The 19,131-nt window shown below is 47.0% G+C and overlaps 1 protein-coding gene across 1 annotated transcript in view; it reads right to left on the bottom strand.

Moving 5' to 3' along the window:
* PITPNA (phosphatidylinositol transfer protein alpha) overlaps positions 1–19,131 on the bottom strand; it is a 324,861-nt gene that overhangs the window by 271,976 nt on the left and 33,754 nt on the right. Inside the window, exon 2 of the mRNA XM_069615411.1 lies at positions 2,584–2,614. Within this exon, the coding sequence (XP_069471512.1) occupies positions 2,584–2,614 (31 nt within the window). The remainder of the gene's footprint in view (positions 1–2,583; positions 2,615–19,131) is intronic.

Below are 19,131 nucleotides of genomic sequence, written 5' to 3'. Positions count from 1 at the left end.
GGGACAGGGGGTTAGGGAGGTAGGAATGTCTTTTATAGTTACAATCAAGCTTCTAAATTCCATATCTTAGGTGAATGGATCCAGGGAGAAACAGAGGCCCTGACTCTATGGGAACAAGCTATCACAGGGTCACATTTTTGGAAACCGCTATGGGCTTCCTTAATCCGAGCGCGTTCGATCCTCATCAGTTAGCCCAACTACCAATCTCCCCATGTCTGTTTAGAATCTAGAGGGAAGTGTCTGATTCAGGGGACCACAAAGTTTTCACCCCCATAAACTCCACTTTTCAGTAACCTGAGCCACTCTTCCCTTCAGTAATCCAAGTTTCACCCCCGGCCTGGACAAAACAGCATTTCTGAAATGGAAAGAGGCGGGCTCTGTGAAAACAGGAAGCGGTTTCCGAATAAGTTCAAAGGTTTTACATAGTGCAAGGCAGAGTTTAGGCTTCCAGAGTCAGAACATCAATCAATGCACACAACTGCAACTTTGGGTTATGCAACCTGAAAACATGGGGTTGGGCGTACAGGTGCACTACAGATCGAGAGAAAAAATTATTAAGTGAACTCCACTAGGAGCCTCATCTCTACTGTATTAGAATTATTACATTTTCAAATTGGATACTCAGGAAAAAGGATAATGGCAAGAGGGGACACAGACATTGGTGTACAGCTTGACTTGGCTCAATGGCAGGTACACATTCTTGGTTCGGAGTATAATGAACACTGCGTTGGTATGGTCCCCTTTCCCGAGCCGCTTGGAAAAAAAATGCAGTCCTAAATCGAGTATTGCTCGAGTGCCTATACGAAAAAGGGCAGCTTCATTCAAGTTGATGTCTTGTCCAGCAATCGGAGGCTTCTGGCTTGTGATTACATTTGCCATAGTGGAGCAACTGTCTCCTGGCGACAGCCCCCTTTCAAGCTGTTGGGTGGTGGTGGTGTGATTCTGGACGATTCACTGTTTAAGTTCGGCATTAACAGTTCTGCAGATGGCCTGGATAGTGCGTCAGGCCTACAGCTGTCATTCAAACGTATGCATGCTGCAAAGAGGTGCATTCCTGACTGGGGGGCAAACGGACTCATAGAACAAGTTGGAGTGGTTAAATAAGAATATGGGAGGTGTCTAGCATGGGACGTCTCACACTTCATCCACCGGACAGTCAAGAAATTCGGACAGTTTGGTCTCCGTTCTTATTCGCAGAGGCAAAGGGCTGTTTGATCGCAATGTGACCTGCATATTCCAGGCTTTGGGCTGGTTCCAATTCAAGACCCAGACATGTATTGATGTTCCTGTAAAGCAAGTCGTGTTCTATGTTATTGAACACATACAGATCTGTTTCACCATCAATTGTTAAAAAAAATATATATATTTAATTGTAAAAAACACAGCATGGGTCCAGATGTGGCATGTCACAGAACTTGTTTCACTGTGCAAACATTTTGCCTTAGGCAAGCAAAACCAAATGAAAAAGGGCGATAAATATAGGGTTGCAATAGCAAAAATGCTTGACCTGTAATTCTGGTTTTGTTAGAGACGCTGCGTGTTTGCCTCTTTTCAGGTGCCTGGGCGTTGGTGACGCCACTTGGGAGTATGCAGAAAGTGTTATGAAGATTCAAGCGTCTGTTAATTTTCATTAGTACAATAGGAGATGCATTACACCCCCCACTTCAGGTTAACTTGTGTTTGGTCTCTTAGGATACAAGATTCTTGTTGACAGTCACATACAAGCCCATGCCCTAACACTGCTTACCACAAACAGCCGCCCACCCTTAAGAATGCCACAGCTGGGTGCTTATGCAGTACCTTTCCCTTCAGACAGTCCAGCCACGGGGTTGCTCATTAAAGCCTGTATCTTCAAAGCAAAGGCATGGGACCACCAAAACTGTTGTCTCGGACCAAAAATAAAAAAAATCGAATAAGCTTCAGCACGTAAAGTTACTTCCAATCGACGGTCCATCAACTGTCTATCCTCACTACGAATACGTCTCTTACCCTCCAAGTATTGTAATGTAGGCTGTTCACCCAAAACAAGGTTTCGTTTCTCTCCAATTGAAGCTCTAAGCGGAGGATTCATTTAAACATAACAGGCGCGATACAAATATCAAATAACACCACCACAGCAATCAACGAAAAACGTCGTCACAACGGTCCATTAGGAGACTTCACAACCCACACCCCATTTACAATGAAGAGGCTACACTTCTGCTAAAGGCCGCGCAACCTGATGGCGCAAGTATTTGCTGCAAGCATGTTTAGAATCGCCTGGCTGTTACACAACAGGTATCCAAAAACTGCAAAATAAGCAAACGAAGTATTCAGCCCATGTGCAGACGAGGGTAGTGGTCAGGGGAGAGGCCGAGTGTGTGGTTTTGTGTCACTGGTCTTTACGGGATAAAGCGGTAATATTACACTTGCTCTTTTGGAAAGTAAGAAAAAGCCATGAGTCACGAAGCTCCGTGACTAACTCCTGGCAAAAGGATTGGCAGGTTCCACCCTCCAACGCAGCGGCTAGAGAGACATGCCCGGGAACTCCCTGCACAAACGAACAACGTCAGCATGACAGCCAAAAAAGAAAATGCTTCTTACCTCTTCCACGGTCACCGGCAGGCAAACTCGACTGGAAAAAGAAGGGAACATCGGTGAGAGCAGAACTGGCAGGAACCACGTAGCAATATTATAGTGCACAATCGACATTCTTACACTCTGCCTGGACCCCAAACCCAGAACCCCATACAACAGCTGCACACGCTCACTCAAGATTGAGAGCATCAAGAAAGATACCCACTTGGTTTCAAGCTATTACAAAATGTCAGTACGGTTCACTGAAAATTCTGACGTGCAAATGAACACCAACATGCATTATGCACCCACCCTACATGATCATTTGGTACACATTTATTTTTCAGCCTTATGGTGGACAGCACCTTAAAACATAAAGTGGTGGTCTATATATTCCTACCTTAAAACTACACCTAAAACTACTTTCCTTACCCCGGGTAAACAGTAGTTCAACCAGTCGCTTTGCCAAGTTTTGGGTTAATCCTAACTTTTGAAAGAAACACCCACATTCAGGAGAACATGCCAAAGATGTCACAAAAATCAGAAAAACACACAGAGCGTTTAAATGTTTCTAGTATGCGAGTACCATACCTATTATTGTAATATAAACACATTAAAATGCCTGCAATGGGCTTAAGGGGCAGATCATCACAAAAGTTGAGGCTGAGAAAATGATAGTTCCATTGGAGGATTTACGGACAGTGACTAGAACATTTAAAATAAACATTTCATCCATGGGTGGAGTCGCCCAAGTCCTCTGGACAACTTTGACTTGCGCAGCCATTGAAGAATGCCCACAATGTGCCTGGTAGCAAAAAAGGGAGTTCTATGTAATTCCTCAACCTCTCACATTGGTAACAGCAGAGAAGGAAACACGGTCCAATTAAGGCCAAGGGTAGGCCTTGCACCACAAACACACATGTGGGAATATGGGGCCTTAAATTCACTTCAACAACAACACGACGCAAATCCTCAACACCTACGCAATCACTATCGCTATGCCGCTACACAGATTAATAAAGACAGATATCGTGCTGTGGGGACCAGCGCGACGCACAGTGCAGCGTAGTCTCACGTGTCATCTCAGGTAGTAGCGAATGCATACCGAACTCAGCAATTCAAGTGCAGTGTAAACGATCAAATGATCGTGCTCTCGCACAACCAAAGCGCAGGAGACTGGGACACTACGCCTTAAAAGCCTGGTACGACATAGCGCTCACGAGCCTCAAAGTTGTGCATTTGTTTTGGGAATTCCCGGTCTCTGTGTTTTGACACGTTTGCTCTTGCCTTCTTTTACCTGCTTACTGGACCCCATTACTAACTTTGACGAACTGGGAAGTCTGCTTTGGTTCAGATCTTTGGCCTTCCCGACTTGCTTACTGGATTTTGCTTCTACTTTTGGCAAACTGGTCACTTTTTTCTCCTGAACTTGGGTTTTGATTTCTTATGGGAGTCCAGCTGGCTTTCATTTGGATATTATAACAATTATTAAACAAAGAACTGGACTCAACCTTTGGATTTCCCTCCTGGGTTTGGTGCTCATCGACCCAGAGATTTTTAAAAATCCCATTAGACCTGCAGGGCAAGTTCCTTAATTTACATACTCGACCTAAGAGAATTTCACTTGCCGCATAGTAACAGGTGACGCAATAGGTGACAATATTTACCTCTGGTTTATAAAACGTTGCTTGTCACCAAAAGCACACTTCATATTCAGTGCAATACTACCACCCAAAGGCTAGATAGTGAAACCTTTGTCATTTACTGCAAACAAAGTTTGTTTTCAGCAAATGTAAAAAAAAAAATTTAAACATCCACAGAATTTCGCCAGCAAGGCCGAGCACCCGGCACATGGCGCTCGCCCTTCAAAAAGTCTCCTCGCCAATGCGAGTGGGCCTGTAAATTTTGCAAGCCCTGCAGTTGTCCTCCCTTAGGTTTTTCCTCATGCAGTTCGGGTGCAACACCCTGCACTAGATTTCCCTTAATAGCCCTTTGTGGGCACTTGTGTCCTCACCCAGTTTTGTCCCTTCGCCTTCGGGTCTGATCTCCAGTCCCTTGTACCCCCCGTCATCAGAAACACCATACATGTGGTAAACTTGGGCTATCCGGGGTGGGGTGCGGGGCAGAAGCAGTGTACATGTGTATTTACTCACCATCTGCATTGTTTTTCTCGCATCTCATTTACCAAAGTGCGGGTAGTCTTTTGTCCAATCATCCTGCTGGAGGATGCATATATTTCCTTAGCGGGTTTATTGGAAGAAAGGCTTCTTTGTCAGCTTGCCGGGGAAGGTCTGCGATACTTTGTATAGTCTGACAACAGACCATGGACATGGTAGTGACTAGGGAAAATCTTCCATTTCACAAATTCATGATGGAAACAACTCAATGAATGGACGCTTGTCCAATTCTCAGGCTCAGTTCCCCACTAAGAAGGACCCCTTCCTTGGCCTTCCTGTCCCAATACAAGGACTGTTATACTACCTGGAGAGGTCTTATCCAACGACTTATCGATTCACCTGCCATGGTTTACATTTTTGAATCGCATCGCACAGGAGGATGCTGCTACAGAACATAGATGTCGAACGCGAGGACATTTGAGAATCTTCAGAAATGAAACCACAGGACACAATGTAGGGAAGTAAAAGTGCAACAAGACGGGAGAATTGTGCTTGCCTGCTCGCCCTTCAGTTCGCCCACCCTCTGGCTAGAAACTACCCCCATCTGCCTTCCGACAATGCCAAAATGGCTGGCCCTCTGTGCAAGCTGTTTCACAGCTGGACAGTCCATTTCTTTATTTCACTCGGGCCATGCTACCAGTAGCTCAATTTAGCCCCCATAACACAAGAACATGAAGTGGATTGCAAAGTCTGTTAATGGTTGCACTAAAACTTAATGTAAACTCTTCCTGTACTCCATTAGTGGACAAGTGCAGTATGAAATTTTGTGGGGACAATTAACTAAAACTATCTGAGTTCTCAAATTCACTGGAAAAGAACAAACTACACACAGGTTCACGTGTATGATGACAATTTTGGGAGAGTAAAACTTAAATGTTAAGGGACATCAAAGCATAGATGCCTCATCAATGCAGTGTGCGCTACAGAAGGATAGAACGCGCTTTAAGTGTGTCCGTCACTGTAACCTGTGCAGACAGACCACGGTCACGCTGTGTGATGAAATCCCCACAAAATGTGAAAGAACGGGTCATCATGATCTTCTTAGATAATAGGAGGAGCAGCAGGTTCCGCTTAGCAGCCCTGCCTCCCAAACAGACACTCATTCTTGGACTACGGTCATCACAACGCGGGATTCAAGTGTTGCCAGCCCACACCAGCAGTTGGCTGCCCACCTTTCTTGGAGGAGCCCCATTAATGCACCTGCAAAGGAAAAATATCAGGAAAGTAAGCACTGGATTTATATCCCTGGGACTTTTCAAACATTCTTCAGAAGACAGGTCGATTTCTGTTTTTCTCCATAGCAACCAAACAAAAGGCCCCTGAACCCATCTACAGGTAACGTCATGTCTGACAATGGCCATCTGGCACAACGCCACAATGCCAAGCTGTGCGAGCATAAACTCAGATCCTTCTAGACGTTCATCGAGTCAGGCATAAAACAGCCAGTTTGAAGGTCAAAGTGCAAGATTTTGCTATACATCATGTGCCCCATAACATTTACTGGCAGATACAATTAACATATTTAGCCCTTCAAAATAGACTATTTTAATGTAAAACGGGTACACAGTGTGAAAGGAAATGGTTAGTACATAGCCGGAGAAGAAACAAGCACTGACAAAGCCAACAAGTCTACCCTGTATTCGTGAGATGTATGCCATGGTAATTGAAGAAATCTCTCTGGAGACTTAATTGATGTGCAGAGGTTTTTTATGATAAGGGTTTATCCCACCGGCCGCTTCAACAGTACAACAACCGATGCTTGCTTTGCATTTTGTTACTAGCATTCCATGTTCACTGTTCCGCACTCCACATATGAATAGTGGAGGTGTGTAGCAAGAATGCTACACACCTCCCCGCTTTACCCATTATACAAACAATATTTTGCAAATCCCTCCTAAAGTTACAATTGGCAAAAACGTATTTGGCATAACAATTACAACTTAGAGTATATAGTAGTTGAACAACAATTACAAAAAAATATATATGGATATGCATCTTCCACCTAAAACAACAAAACTCTTGTATGCTGGATTATAATGTAAACACCAATTTGTATAGTTTTCAACTCACATAATCCCTCAAATATGAGGGTCTACCACAAATGCGTTTGGTACGAGTATTCATCTTCCTTTCCATGGTTTTCTCTGTCTCATACCCGACACTTGTCTTTACATTCTTACTTTCTTTAATGGTATTGGTACTCCTTGGAATATTCCTGTAACTCTTGCACACCCCGTTCACATTCCACACCCTACCATCATAAAATCTGACAGCACCATGTAACCTCTCTAGTACTTGTTTCGGTTCTGATCAATCCACACATCTACCAGCACCTGAATTTGGGAGTTTAATTCTAACCCAATCACCCACGCAACATTTCTTAACTGCCTTACTGGTTTCAAAAGAGATTTTATTACTCAACTGTCTGCAAGTAATGTCCTCCTCAATTTCCTTAAAATCAATGTCCTTTTTACAGGCTCTACCCAACCACGAGGGACAACCCCTGCTATTGGGATTTCTACCCCTCAGCATCTCAAAAGGAGAAATGCCTGTGGTGGCACATAGATTTACACTATGTGCAACAACTGTTTCTCCAGAAACCTTTTTCCAAACACCATTCTCCGCCATGGCACCCTTAATGCTATTCTTTATAACCTTGTTAAATCTCTCGACAATTCCATTTGTCTCAGGATGATAAATGGAGCTGGTTTTGTGTTCCACTCTATTATCTTTAAGAAAAGCTTTCATTTCTTCTGATACAAGTTGGACGCCATTATCTGTGATGATGGTTGGGGGATAACCTTCCCTTTTAAAAATGGTATCCAAAAACGCGATAATGTCTCTGGAACATATATTCTGCACCCATTCTATTTCCACCCTTCCAGATAACATGTCAATCAGACCAATGCAGAATCTCAGTGTTCCTCGACTTCTCACCAGACCAACAATGGCTAGCCTACACGATCCCAAGGTATGGTGGGAATGGATATTACAGTCATGGGTTCTTGCCTTGTGGGGAAACCTTTGGCAATATCTTCACATATACAACACTCCCTTATAAGTCTCTCTACCTGTAGGTCCATCCCAGGCCACCAATAATCTTCCCTGATGAGCCGTTTTGTTTTCGTCACACCTTGGTGTCCTTCATGTGCTAACTCTAAAATCTTCTTCCTTACACCATTGGGTGGAAACATTTTATCACCTCTCAAGACCATACTCTTATTCAAGCATAATTCATCAAACACATGTCTGACGGCCTCTGGTAAGTTACCTTTCCCACCACTCGATCTTTCACAATTTTGGAGGACTTCATCTGCTACTGCGGCTTGCTCCGATTCTTCTTCCGATACTACTTCTTGATTGACATATAAAATGTGTTCCTCATCAGACCCATCATCACTACCGCCATCTACAACATTGGTTAACCGTGATAAACATGCAGCAGATTTGTTCTTGACACCAGGTACAAACACTACTTCCCAGTTATATTCTTGCAATCCTGCTACCCACTTAAGAATCCTTGAAGAAACCTTATCCAAACGCTTTGTGATCTTTTTGAGTGGTTTGTGGTCCGATCTTACTACGAACTTCATTCCCCAAAGAAATGACCGAAATGTATTAATGAACCATTTTACAGCTAACTGCTCCTTCTCAATGGTGGAATAGTTGCATTCTGCCTCCCTTAAAACTCTAGATGCAAAAGCAATGGGGTACTCTATTCCACCTTCTACTTGGAAAAATACAGCTCCTAAACCATGATTACCGGCATCCGTAGTGATAATGCTTTTCTTGTTGGGATTGAAACTCTTCAAAGTGGGCGCATTGTTTAAATCTATCTTTATCCTGCCAAACTCAAGTTCACACTATCACCCCAGTAAAATTTTTACACCTTTCCTCACCAATTTCCTCACATGAAAGGTCTTATTCGCCAAGTCAGGAATAAACTTGGCGCTATATTAAGCCATGCCCAAAAACAAAATTACATTATCTTTACTATCAGGGCAGGGTAAATTGAGAATGGTGTTCACCAATTCCTCCTTGGGCCTTATACCTTTATCAGAAACCTCATGCCCCAAATATTGTATTTTGTAACTGTTAAACTTGCATTTGTCCTTACCAAGTGTCAAACCAGCTGCTTTGAAAATATCGAAAAGAATTCAGCGAATTCTACCATCATGTTCTTCTTGATTCTTTGCATAAACTAAAACATTATCTTGGAAACATACTACACCTTGCATATGATGAAATAATTGATACATTATATCTGCAGCTACTGTGTTTCAGCGTATAGGTCCAAATAGTATTCTTTTACAATGAAATAAACCCTCAGTGGTAATGAAAGCCGTAACATTTCTGGACAGAGGATGTAACATTTGATGGTATGCAGATTTCAAATCCAAAGTACTCATCCTTTTGGCACCCTTAACAGTACCCAGCATTTCTGCTAAGTTAGGCAACGGATGTCTGTCTGGAATCACACATTTGTTCACACATCTAAGGTCTATACACAAACTAAGTTTTCCATTGGGCTTGTGTACTATGACCAATGGTGAAAACCATTCAGATGATTCCACTCTATCACACCCTGGGCTGCCATTTTCTCAAGTTCTTCCTTCACTGCAGCTTTAATTGCCAAAGGAACTGGCCTCACTTTCTGTACAACAGGAATGGCATCACTTCTCATGCAAATTGTGTGTCTAAAATTCTTTAAACTGCCGAGTTCCTCTTGAAAAACAGGATGTTGAAATAAACCAGATGATGTCTCTTGGTCCACAGCATAAACCGTTTCCTCGGCATTGGGATCCAGCTTTATTGAGTCTTCTTTGAGGAGACCAACTCAGAAGTGGATACATTCCTTTCTTGGAAATGTACATTTTTCGACCAGCACCAACCTTCTAATTCAATGCGTCTTCCACCATAAGCAACTGGTTTAATATCCACCTCCTTTAATGTAATACTTCCTTTGAAACTTTTCTCAACTATGACTTTGGGCAACAAAGTATACTTGGCTGTGGAGGCAATTACCATGCTGACTTTTATGGCTCCAATTTCTATTGTTGCCATTGGTTTTTCAACATCTGCATCCCCGTCCTCCACCATATTAACTTCTGAATCGTCAACAATGAATGTACATTCTTCCAACTCCTCACAAAGTTCATCAATACAATCTATGTTCTCCATCTTTGTTCTACAACAATTGGTAAAATGTCCTTTTTAATTACATCTTTTGCACAATTCTTTAATGCCAGGACACTTCACTACTGGCTAGATGATGTATGCTATCACATCAGTAACACCACATTCTCTCATTTGCTCCTCTCCTCGAACCTGGTTCCCTTTTTCTTTGTCATACTTTCTCTTTTTCCACTCTGTTTCCATCTGGTCACGTTCCTTTCTTGAGCTGCTAAAACCTGTTACATTTATGAAGTTTCTTCCTTCTTTGTTTCATTTTCAATTCTTCTTTCAAGCTCCTTCACACATTTGTTGGTGTGTTCAACTTCCTTTGCCATTCTAAGAACTTCTTCTATGGATGGATTGCCTTTTGACCACAGTGATTCTCTAACTTTGCTATCATTGCATTCTAGCATAAACCGATCTCATAGTCGCTCATCCAAATTATTGCCAAACTCACATGAAATCCACGTAACGCCGTAATATATTCTTCTAACGTCTCTCCAGCTTCTTGTTTTCATTTACCGAAATTGTATCTTTCAAGAAGAACGCTCACAGATCTTTCATAATGCTGATCTAACATTTTAATACATTTTCCGTATTCTGTAGGCCCTGATGCTACTTCATCAGAAAACAGCGGAAGGTTCTCAAATTGTTCTTGCCCATCGTTCCCTAAGCAATGGATGAGTAAACAGGATTTCCGTTCACTGGCAAAATTCAAACCATGAGCTGCAAAAACAATGAGCTTGGTATACCTTGCATGGTTGGTAGTAGTATGTCAGATGTGGTTCACAGAGGTCGCTTCCCACTTTACTTGTTAATGTTCACTGTCCTGATTATGGATGATGTGAATGACAGTGCACTCCTGCTGAGTATCAAAAGGTACACTTCAGAATGTCATTAAACAATAATAAACAATGCTGATAGATTGCTGCAAGTATTCCTGAACTTTTAGTGTTGTCTTAGGTGGTAGTGGTTTCCTCAATTAGCACTGTGTTTGGCTTTATATTTGCATAGTTCCACTAATAGGTTTAATATGATTGTTGTACAATCCTTAGCGGTGTAACAGAAAATTGTTTACTTTCCCTTTAAATTCTTTTTCAATAACGTGCACGCAGTTGCCAACGTTGCGGTCTTGCATATGCTTGCCCTTTTTGTGTTTCCCATTTAAATGTCTTGGTTAATTATGGTTGTTATTTAACCTTTAGTAATGTGGAGATGGGTAAATTATTGACTTTCCCTTTAATTCCTTTTTGAAAATGTGCTGTTGCTTTGTGTATGCGCTTGTTGCGTTTCACGTTTAGAAGTATCATTCGTTTAAATGCACGTGTTTTTGAAAGTTGTATAAGTATACACAGATTGCGACGTTTAAATATACAACTGCGTCTGGTTGCCCAGGAAACAAAGATGGCGGCACAATGTGAAACGCTGTGAGATCCTTTACTTTAGTATATACGTTGCGTGCGTCATTACGCTTGAAAGCAAGCATGGAACGAGGACCTGGTTGAAAAATGCGCTGAGCATCGGTTTCGTTCTGGTGGAAACTGCGACCCTTGACTTTGCTTAGTTGCGCAGTCAGCTGGAGCGGCCACGCGCTGCAGTAAGTTATTGCCACAGTATTACAGTTTATAAAACGCTAGGCGTGTATAAGGCAATGCCTAAGTTCAGCATTAAAATGCCAGCAGAGCGCGCCACTTTTACTCCGAAATCGGTGCGGCTCATTTACACAACATTCAGAGCCGGCACCAACGCTGCAGTTCCGTTGGTTGGCTCTTCCACTTCGTCAACGCGACACTTATGCTCCGCTGCTTTTAATTTTCCTTATTCCGCTTGCATGTGCTGGTCACTCTTGTTCGGAAAAATCATCCGGACTTGTAAAGTTCCTAATACATCAATGATGCGGTCGGATGCAGTGTAATGCAGTGTAGATAAATAGCTACTCGGTGGGCTGCCGTTTAGGGAAATCCCATAACCCCTGCAGCCGTCCATTTGCCTTTACTGCCAATTATTCTTTGCGCATGCACCCCAATGCATTACTCCTTATCCCCACAAATTGGCATGACACAGAATTTCAAATGGCAAACTTGGCCGCAGTTTTATTTCCATGACAACAGAATTATTTGTACACATTTGTGAACTTCATTCTGTCCGTGTGGCGCTTGCTTGCCGGATTTCCTTTGCTTCCCCCTATACTTGGTATAGTAGGCCCCCAACTCCCCCGACCCATTGTACCTGTTCCAATCCTGCCCGTGCAGGTGTCCGTGGATGGGGAGAGCGCCGTTTGTTTTTGGGGGAAGCTGAGCCTTATTTGTCCCTACCAGACGCCCCCGCCGTTTAGGCCCCCAAGAGGCGCTGGTCCGGAAGAGCGAAGACCCATTCCGTTTCCTTCTGGCTCGTCCGGAGTCTATCCTTTGTGCTTGGTTGCCCAAACACCGCCAACTTGTCATATCCTGGCCCGGGTGTCCTGCGACAGCAACGCCCCCGGTCTCCTGCTTCTTGCTTGTATTTCGTGGGTGGGTGGGTGGAAAACGAAATTTCTTCCCCCTGCGAGGCGGCAACCGGGTCCCAGTGCAGGAGCGAGATGCCTGGCACCCCGGTCCCGCCTGCTTAAATCCGGATGGCCCCGCCCCATTTCCTTTGTTCAGCCCTTCGCGGGCTTTTGGGCCATCAGGCCTTTGGCGCCGTTCCGCCCCTCGCCTCTTTGGCGCCGTTCCGCCCCTCGCCTTTTGACCCCCAGGGGAGGGTCCCAGGTCCTGGCGGCATGACCCCGCAGGGGTTACCCTGCTGCCTCCTCCATTTTGAGCTGCTTTTTCCGTCGTCAGCTCCATAACCCCTGCAGCCGTCCATTTGCCTTTACTGCCAATTATTCTTTGCGCATGCACCCCAATGCATTACTCCTTATCCCCACAAATTGGCATGACACAGAATTTCAAATGGCAAACTTGGCCGCAGTTTTATTTCCATGACAACAGAATTATTTGTACACATTTGTGAACTTCATTCTGTCCGTGTGGCGCTTGCTTGCCGGATTTCCTTTGCTTCCCCCTATACTTGGTATAGTAGGCCCCCAACTCCCCCGACCCATTGTACCTGTTCCAATCCTGCCCGTGCAGGTGTCCGTGGATGGGGAGAGCGCCGTTTGTTTTTGGGGGAAGCTGAGCCTTATTTGTCCCTACCAGACGCCCCCGCCGTTTAGGCCCCCAAGAGGCGCTGGTCCGGAAGAGCGAAGACCCATTCCGTTTCCTTCTGGCTCGTCCGGAGTCTATCCTTTGTGCTTGGTTGCCCAAACACCGCCACGCCACTGAGTGGGTTCTCGCCCACTGTGGCTCCCCTTCCTTCTGTCTCCTTCCCCTATTCCAGTAATTTGGTAGAGATGTCCCAAAAAAGAGCCCCGTTTCCCTCGTGGACAAGTTTTCATCCGTCCGTTCGGAAGCACTCGGGTGTTTTCCCCTCCATCAAGCCATGCCTGGTCTGATGGAAACCCCTGCCCCTGCAGAATTTTGCAACGGCCCTGTACAGCTTCCTCCTTGACTTCTCCACTGCTGCATGGCTCTCTGCCCCCCTCCATTGCGCCCGGGGAATACCTTTCGACCAACCAATTTCAGTTTCGCCCAACTGCGCTGCTATTTCTTGCAATGAGCTCGTGATGTCCCTCAGCCGGACACCCCTCCCCAGGCTGGTCAGGTCGTTCCCTCCCAAGTGTATTACCAACACCTCTGGCTTCTGCCGCCTACTACGCAATTTCCATAGTTGCCCCTCTAGCTGAGCCCACTTCATCCCTGGCACCCCGTGCCACTCACTCTTGAATTCGCCGGCCGTCAGCGCCTCCTGCTGCTGAATCCAGCTCGCATTAGCCTTTGAGGTGCATGAGTGCCCCACTACCTACACGGTACGTTTCCTCCTTCCTTGTGCTGCTGGGAAATGACAAAAAGGAGGGAACGGCATGGTTAACTTATATTCTTGCGGGCCTGATATATTGTTTGTAACATCCTGAAGACCATCTCCCCAATTTTTTGATATCTGCCCCTACCACCTTTCCATCTTGTTCCACCTTAACCAGGGTGGGCCAGCTCTGGGACACTTCTGCCCCTGCCACCTTTCCACCTTGCTCCGCCTTAACCAGGGCGGGCCTGCTCTGGGACACTTCTGCCCCTACCACCTTTCCATCTTGCTCTACCTTAACCAGGGTGGGCCTGCTACGGAACAACTCCGCCCCTGCCACCTTTCCATCTTGCTCCACCTTAACCAGGGTGGGCCAGCTCAGGGACACCTTCTGCCCCTGCCACCTTTCCACCTTGCTCCGCCTTGACCAGGGCGGGCCTGCTCTGGGACACTTCTGCCCCTACCACCTTTCCATCTTGCTCCACCTTAACCAGGGTGGGCCAGCTCTGGGCCACTTCTGCCCCTGCCACCTTGCTCCGCCTTAACCAGGGCGGGCTTGCTACGGACCACCTCTGCCCCTGCCACCTTTCCATCCTGTTCCCCTTAACCAAGGTGGGCCTGCTACGGGACACTTTTGTCCCTGTCACCTTTCCATCTTGCTCCCTTTTCACCAGGGCGTGCATGCGGTGTAACCACTTTTGTCCCTGCAACCCTTCATTCTCGCATTGGAATGATCTCGCTTTGGAACCACCTTCGTAACCACTCTTTGAGTCTCACCACTCCCCCAACCCTTCAAATCTGCAGGTGTTCCTGGGCCGAGGGCCAGAGCTCCCCACCCAATTTATCTTCGCTCTGCCTGCCCCTGCAGGATTTACCATGTTCGGAGAGCGCCGTTCCTGCCGAGTGAAGTTGAACTGTACCTTTTGTTACCCATTAGCTGTCCATCATCCCCATGAAATCCTCTGCGGATTGCTTGCCCTTGCAGAACTTCGCTGAGCTCTCATCATGACCGGAAGGGGCTGAGCCATTCTCCTTTTTACCTAGGCCACTTTTCCTTCTTCCGTCCCTCTAGCACGACAGGGCTCCCCTGTCGTGGACCCCAAAGTTAGCAGACCCGTACCTCTCTCCAGCATCAATCCCCCTGTTACTTGATCCCCCCCCCCGGAAGGATGAAGGTTGGCTTGGCCTTGCTGAGCTGTTCAAAAATCCCCGATACCACTGACAACCCTGTCCCCGGCGCCTTGCTTAACCCTTGTTTTAGCGAGTGGGACCTCTCCTGTTTCTCCCTGTAGCCTGTACGCCTGTTAAACGACCCCAATCGTACCTTCCCAAAATCTTGCTGACCCCAGCGCCAGGCCAAAAGCCCTTGTTTTACTTTAGTAGCGGGTTGATATCATTAAGGCTATACAACCCCAACAGCCTGCTGACCTAATCTCAACCCCTGTTCCCTTGCCCCCGGCTTAACCCCTTTTATTAATCGTATCCAACCCACTGCCCTATCCCTATGGCGTTATATTGCTCCAAATCGCGAGCCACTGTGTGCACAGCATGGCCCGTTAGGTAATTTTCACTGCTACTATCAATCGAAACTCCTCATCCTCCAATCTTTTGTCCTCAACCCTTGGCGCTATGTTGTTCCATCTCAAGCGGCACCTTCCGTTGAGCGTTTTTAATCCAACCCCCAGACCCCTAGCCTCAAGCGACCTGGCTGCCGTACCATGTAACCCCGCAGCCGCTCCTGTCTGTTCTGGGGACTATGTATCTGACATAAGACATGCATGTACCACCGGTCCTACACCCCGGCCCTACCCCACATAAGTCTGCTGGGATCACACGCAAAGCTGTCCGTGCTTGCACCTTGCCACTGGGCCCTCCTTTGAAATTCCTGGCTCCGGCCTAAGACAATTAGGCACACATGGTACCTTCCTAAACTGTAGCCCGTGCCCCCTAATCCGTTGTAAAGGCTGCCCAAGCCGTACCCGATCGGGTTATGTCAATCGGCGCGCTTCTACATCTTAAGTACAAAACCATTGTGAACACATTACAATAGCGACCCTGGAGCCCACTTGAAGTCCCTGGCGTGGACCCGCCTGTCTGTTAACTATCATATCACATGCTTAATGGCCAGAGGTTTCTCTGGGCGGACCCAGTGCTCGAACCTGATCTGCTTCGGGTCGCCCTGCTCTCCAGACGAGATGACACTAATTCTGCCCTTATATAGCGCTATGAACCCTCCGGTATCTGTGCGCTGCTTATTATTATTGACATGTTGGGTTTGGACCTGCCGGAATTCGAACCTGTGTCCCCGGGTTCTGCCCAGATGCAAAGTGAGTGCTCGCTCTTGTCCTGCAGCCCTACTTAGGTGCTGGCCTCCTGCGAAAGAGCGTGACCCCGTATCGCCTTTGTAATGCAGCCAGCTTATCACCCCGAGCCTCGCCAGCCCAGCCATCATTCATCAGCCCATCCCGAGCAACTTTACCCATAATTACTGATTGCTGAGTCCCCTATTTCCCCCCCTATTTCTGCGCAACCGCCCTCTCAAGCGGGACTCCCTTGAACGGCGATGATTAACCCCCTCGCAAGAACCATTAACCGCCACGTGCAACATACTGAACCCTCGGTTTTTACGGTCATAACTCCCCCATGGCCACACTAACCCCCTCGTAGGGAACCTGCTATGCGCCTCCACCCCAAACGTGGCGAAAGACATTGCCTGGCCCACCACGCAGGTTACAGCACCTTAACTGCCCCGCCAGGTGAAGCCTGACATCTTGAATAAAACGTGGCAACCCCACAACCGTCCGCTTCCCCCAGCTGGCTTTAACACACCTGTGTCCCTATTTAAGTGTAACCGCTCGGGGCACCTTGGTTACCCTTTCCCCCTTACGTTTGCACATACCTCTAGGCGCTACCGTGCAATAAGACTGTTCCTCTATTAAACTCGCAGTTGCTGAATGGTGACATGTATTTGACCATCCTATCCAGGAGTGCCAATCCACCCGTCTGTTTTATCTCCAAAAGGCATCAGTCATAATAATCATTTTTAGCGTGCACACTTCCCTTATCCCCACGACATTTCTTAAGCACATCAGTGCCCTAGGTACCGTGTGTTAGTTAAACAAAAAGAAAGGGGGCCTCCACCCCGCTGTGCACAACCTCGAGGAACTTCTTTTCCCCTACATACCAAAAGCACAGCCTAGCGCCATATAGACGACAGTTTAGCCCCACGACCGCACTGGGAATGAAATAGCAAAGTGCCCTAATCACAAAGGGAACATGGTGTGTACCTCATAGCGGCGTCCTTTCACAACACCACAACAACCATCCGCTACCCCAAGATGAATTTATGGAAATAATTCCCTAATTGTACCAACCCGTATTATAAATGCACCAAATGAGCGCGACACATTTTCTCCCCTGACCCGAGCCGTACGTTCTGTTAAAATCAACACTTGGGGTCACTGACCTTTTTTGCTTCAAATCCACACACTCATCCCCATCCGTGTTTCCTCCTAACCGACTTCTGAAAATTCCTGGCCCCCCGTGGACCGGCCTCTTGGTTCTCTCCTTCACATAATCCCCCAAGATGCCTGTTCCCTCCATCGTCGCCTGCCGACCTTGAAACACCTCGTGTGTGGAGCAGGTCCACCTTCATGCCCCATGCCCATTTCTCACAAATACACGGCCAAAGACTCCCCTAAACCGTAACCCTCGGACATTAAGCAATTACGGCACCAATATATTTTCCTAATTACTGCACCAAGCTTGGATGCGACCCCAGCACCCCCGTATTACACTTCCTGGGTCTACGCCCGGCGGATCAAAAGCGTGGAAAGCGCAGGCAAGCTACTTCATGTATATTTCATGCGCGGCCCCGTGCCCGCATTAATCTTTTAATAAAATTTGCCTGTTTTAAACTGCCCAACGCACACCCGGTGCCCCAGTCGGCCATCCGACAACTTCGAATTTGTCCATCGATGGACATCCACGCCAACAACGTGGTCAAAAATGCCACCACGTCCCTACCTCCCGCCTGCCAGACCACACACCCGCAGCATGTGAACCACACAGGGAAAACAGAGACACGACCGCACTTTCCCGTTGCTTGCTTCACAACAACTTGTCCCATGCAATGCGCTTCCCTCATGCCCTGCACTGCCACGACCCCCCATATTGCAAAGCAAATTACACCACGGCCCGATAGCCCGCGTTCCTTATGAAACGACCACAAGTATTATAATTTGGCATTTATATAGCACTATGAACCCCCAGGTATCTGGTGCGGCTTATTTCCACCCACGGTGTGTGGTGCCCATTTATCGAAAGGCTAAGTTTTGGCCCCGCCGGGATTCGAACCTGCGTTTGCAGGCTCCGCCCGGATGTCAAAGCGAGCGCTCGACTCGCTGTGCCACTTGGCCGGCTCAATCCTGTGTGCCTGTCGCCACCGTACGCATCCTGCTCTCAGCCGAGACCGGCACCCCTGTGCACGGTCCCGCTTTCAACCTCCAGCACTACCCTGCTCCTTACCCGCCGCACCCGGCTTCCTGGCTGCAACATGCTGCTGCTTGGCTGGAACCCACGAGAGCCGGAGCCCTTCTTCTCCGGCTGGAACACCACTTCTTCCGACTCTGGAACGCGACCCAGACAGCGACCCGAACGAAGGGCACTCCAACGAAATTTCTTCCCCCTGCGAGGCGGCAACCGGGTCCCAGTGCAGGAGCGAGATGCCTGGCACCCCGGTCCCGCCTGCTTAAATCCGGATGGCCCCGCCCCATTTCCTTTGTTCAGCCCTTCGCGGGCTTTTGGGCCATCAGGCCTTTGGCGCCGTTCCGCCCCTCGCCTCTTTGGCGCCGTTCCGCCCCTCGCCTTTTGACCCCCAGGGGAGGGTCCCAGGTCCTGGCGGCATGACCCCGCAGGGGTTACCCTGCTGCCTCCTCCATTTTGAGCTGCTTTTTCCGTCGTCAGCTCCATCCTCGTCGCCACTGAAGATATTTCTCTGGAGACATAATTGATGTGCAGAGGTTTATTATGATATGAGTTTAGCCCACCGGCCTCTCCAACAGTACAACAGCAACTGCTTGCTTTCCATCTTTTTCCTAGCATTGCTGGTTCTCTGTTCCACACTCCACATAGGAATAGTGGAGGCATGAACATAGAATGCTACAGTAAACTTTGGACTGAATTCAGAGGTGTTTATTTCCGAGTCCCAAAGAAAATAGAGTGTTAGACATACAACACAGCCTCGGAGACCAGGCCCAACTACATCAAAAGAGATTACTTATTCAAACAAAAATGCCATTCACATCCTCAACATGTATCAGATTTGTAGGATTTTTTCATCTTT

This window comes from Ambystoma mexicanum, chromosome 9 (genome assembly GCF_040938575.1).
Source record: "Ambystoma mexicanum isolate Mex_15411 chromosome 9, UKY_AmexF1_1, whole genome shotgun sequence".
Taxonomy (NCBI): Eukaryota; Metazoa; Chordata; class Amphibia; order Caudata; family Ambystomatidae; genus Ambystoma; species Ambystoma mexicanum.
Note: the sequence above shows the minus strand (reverse complement) of the source record. Positions and strands in the feature narration are given on the sequence as shown.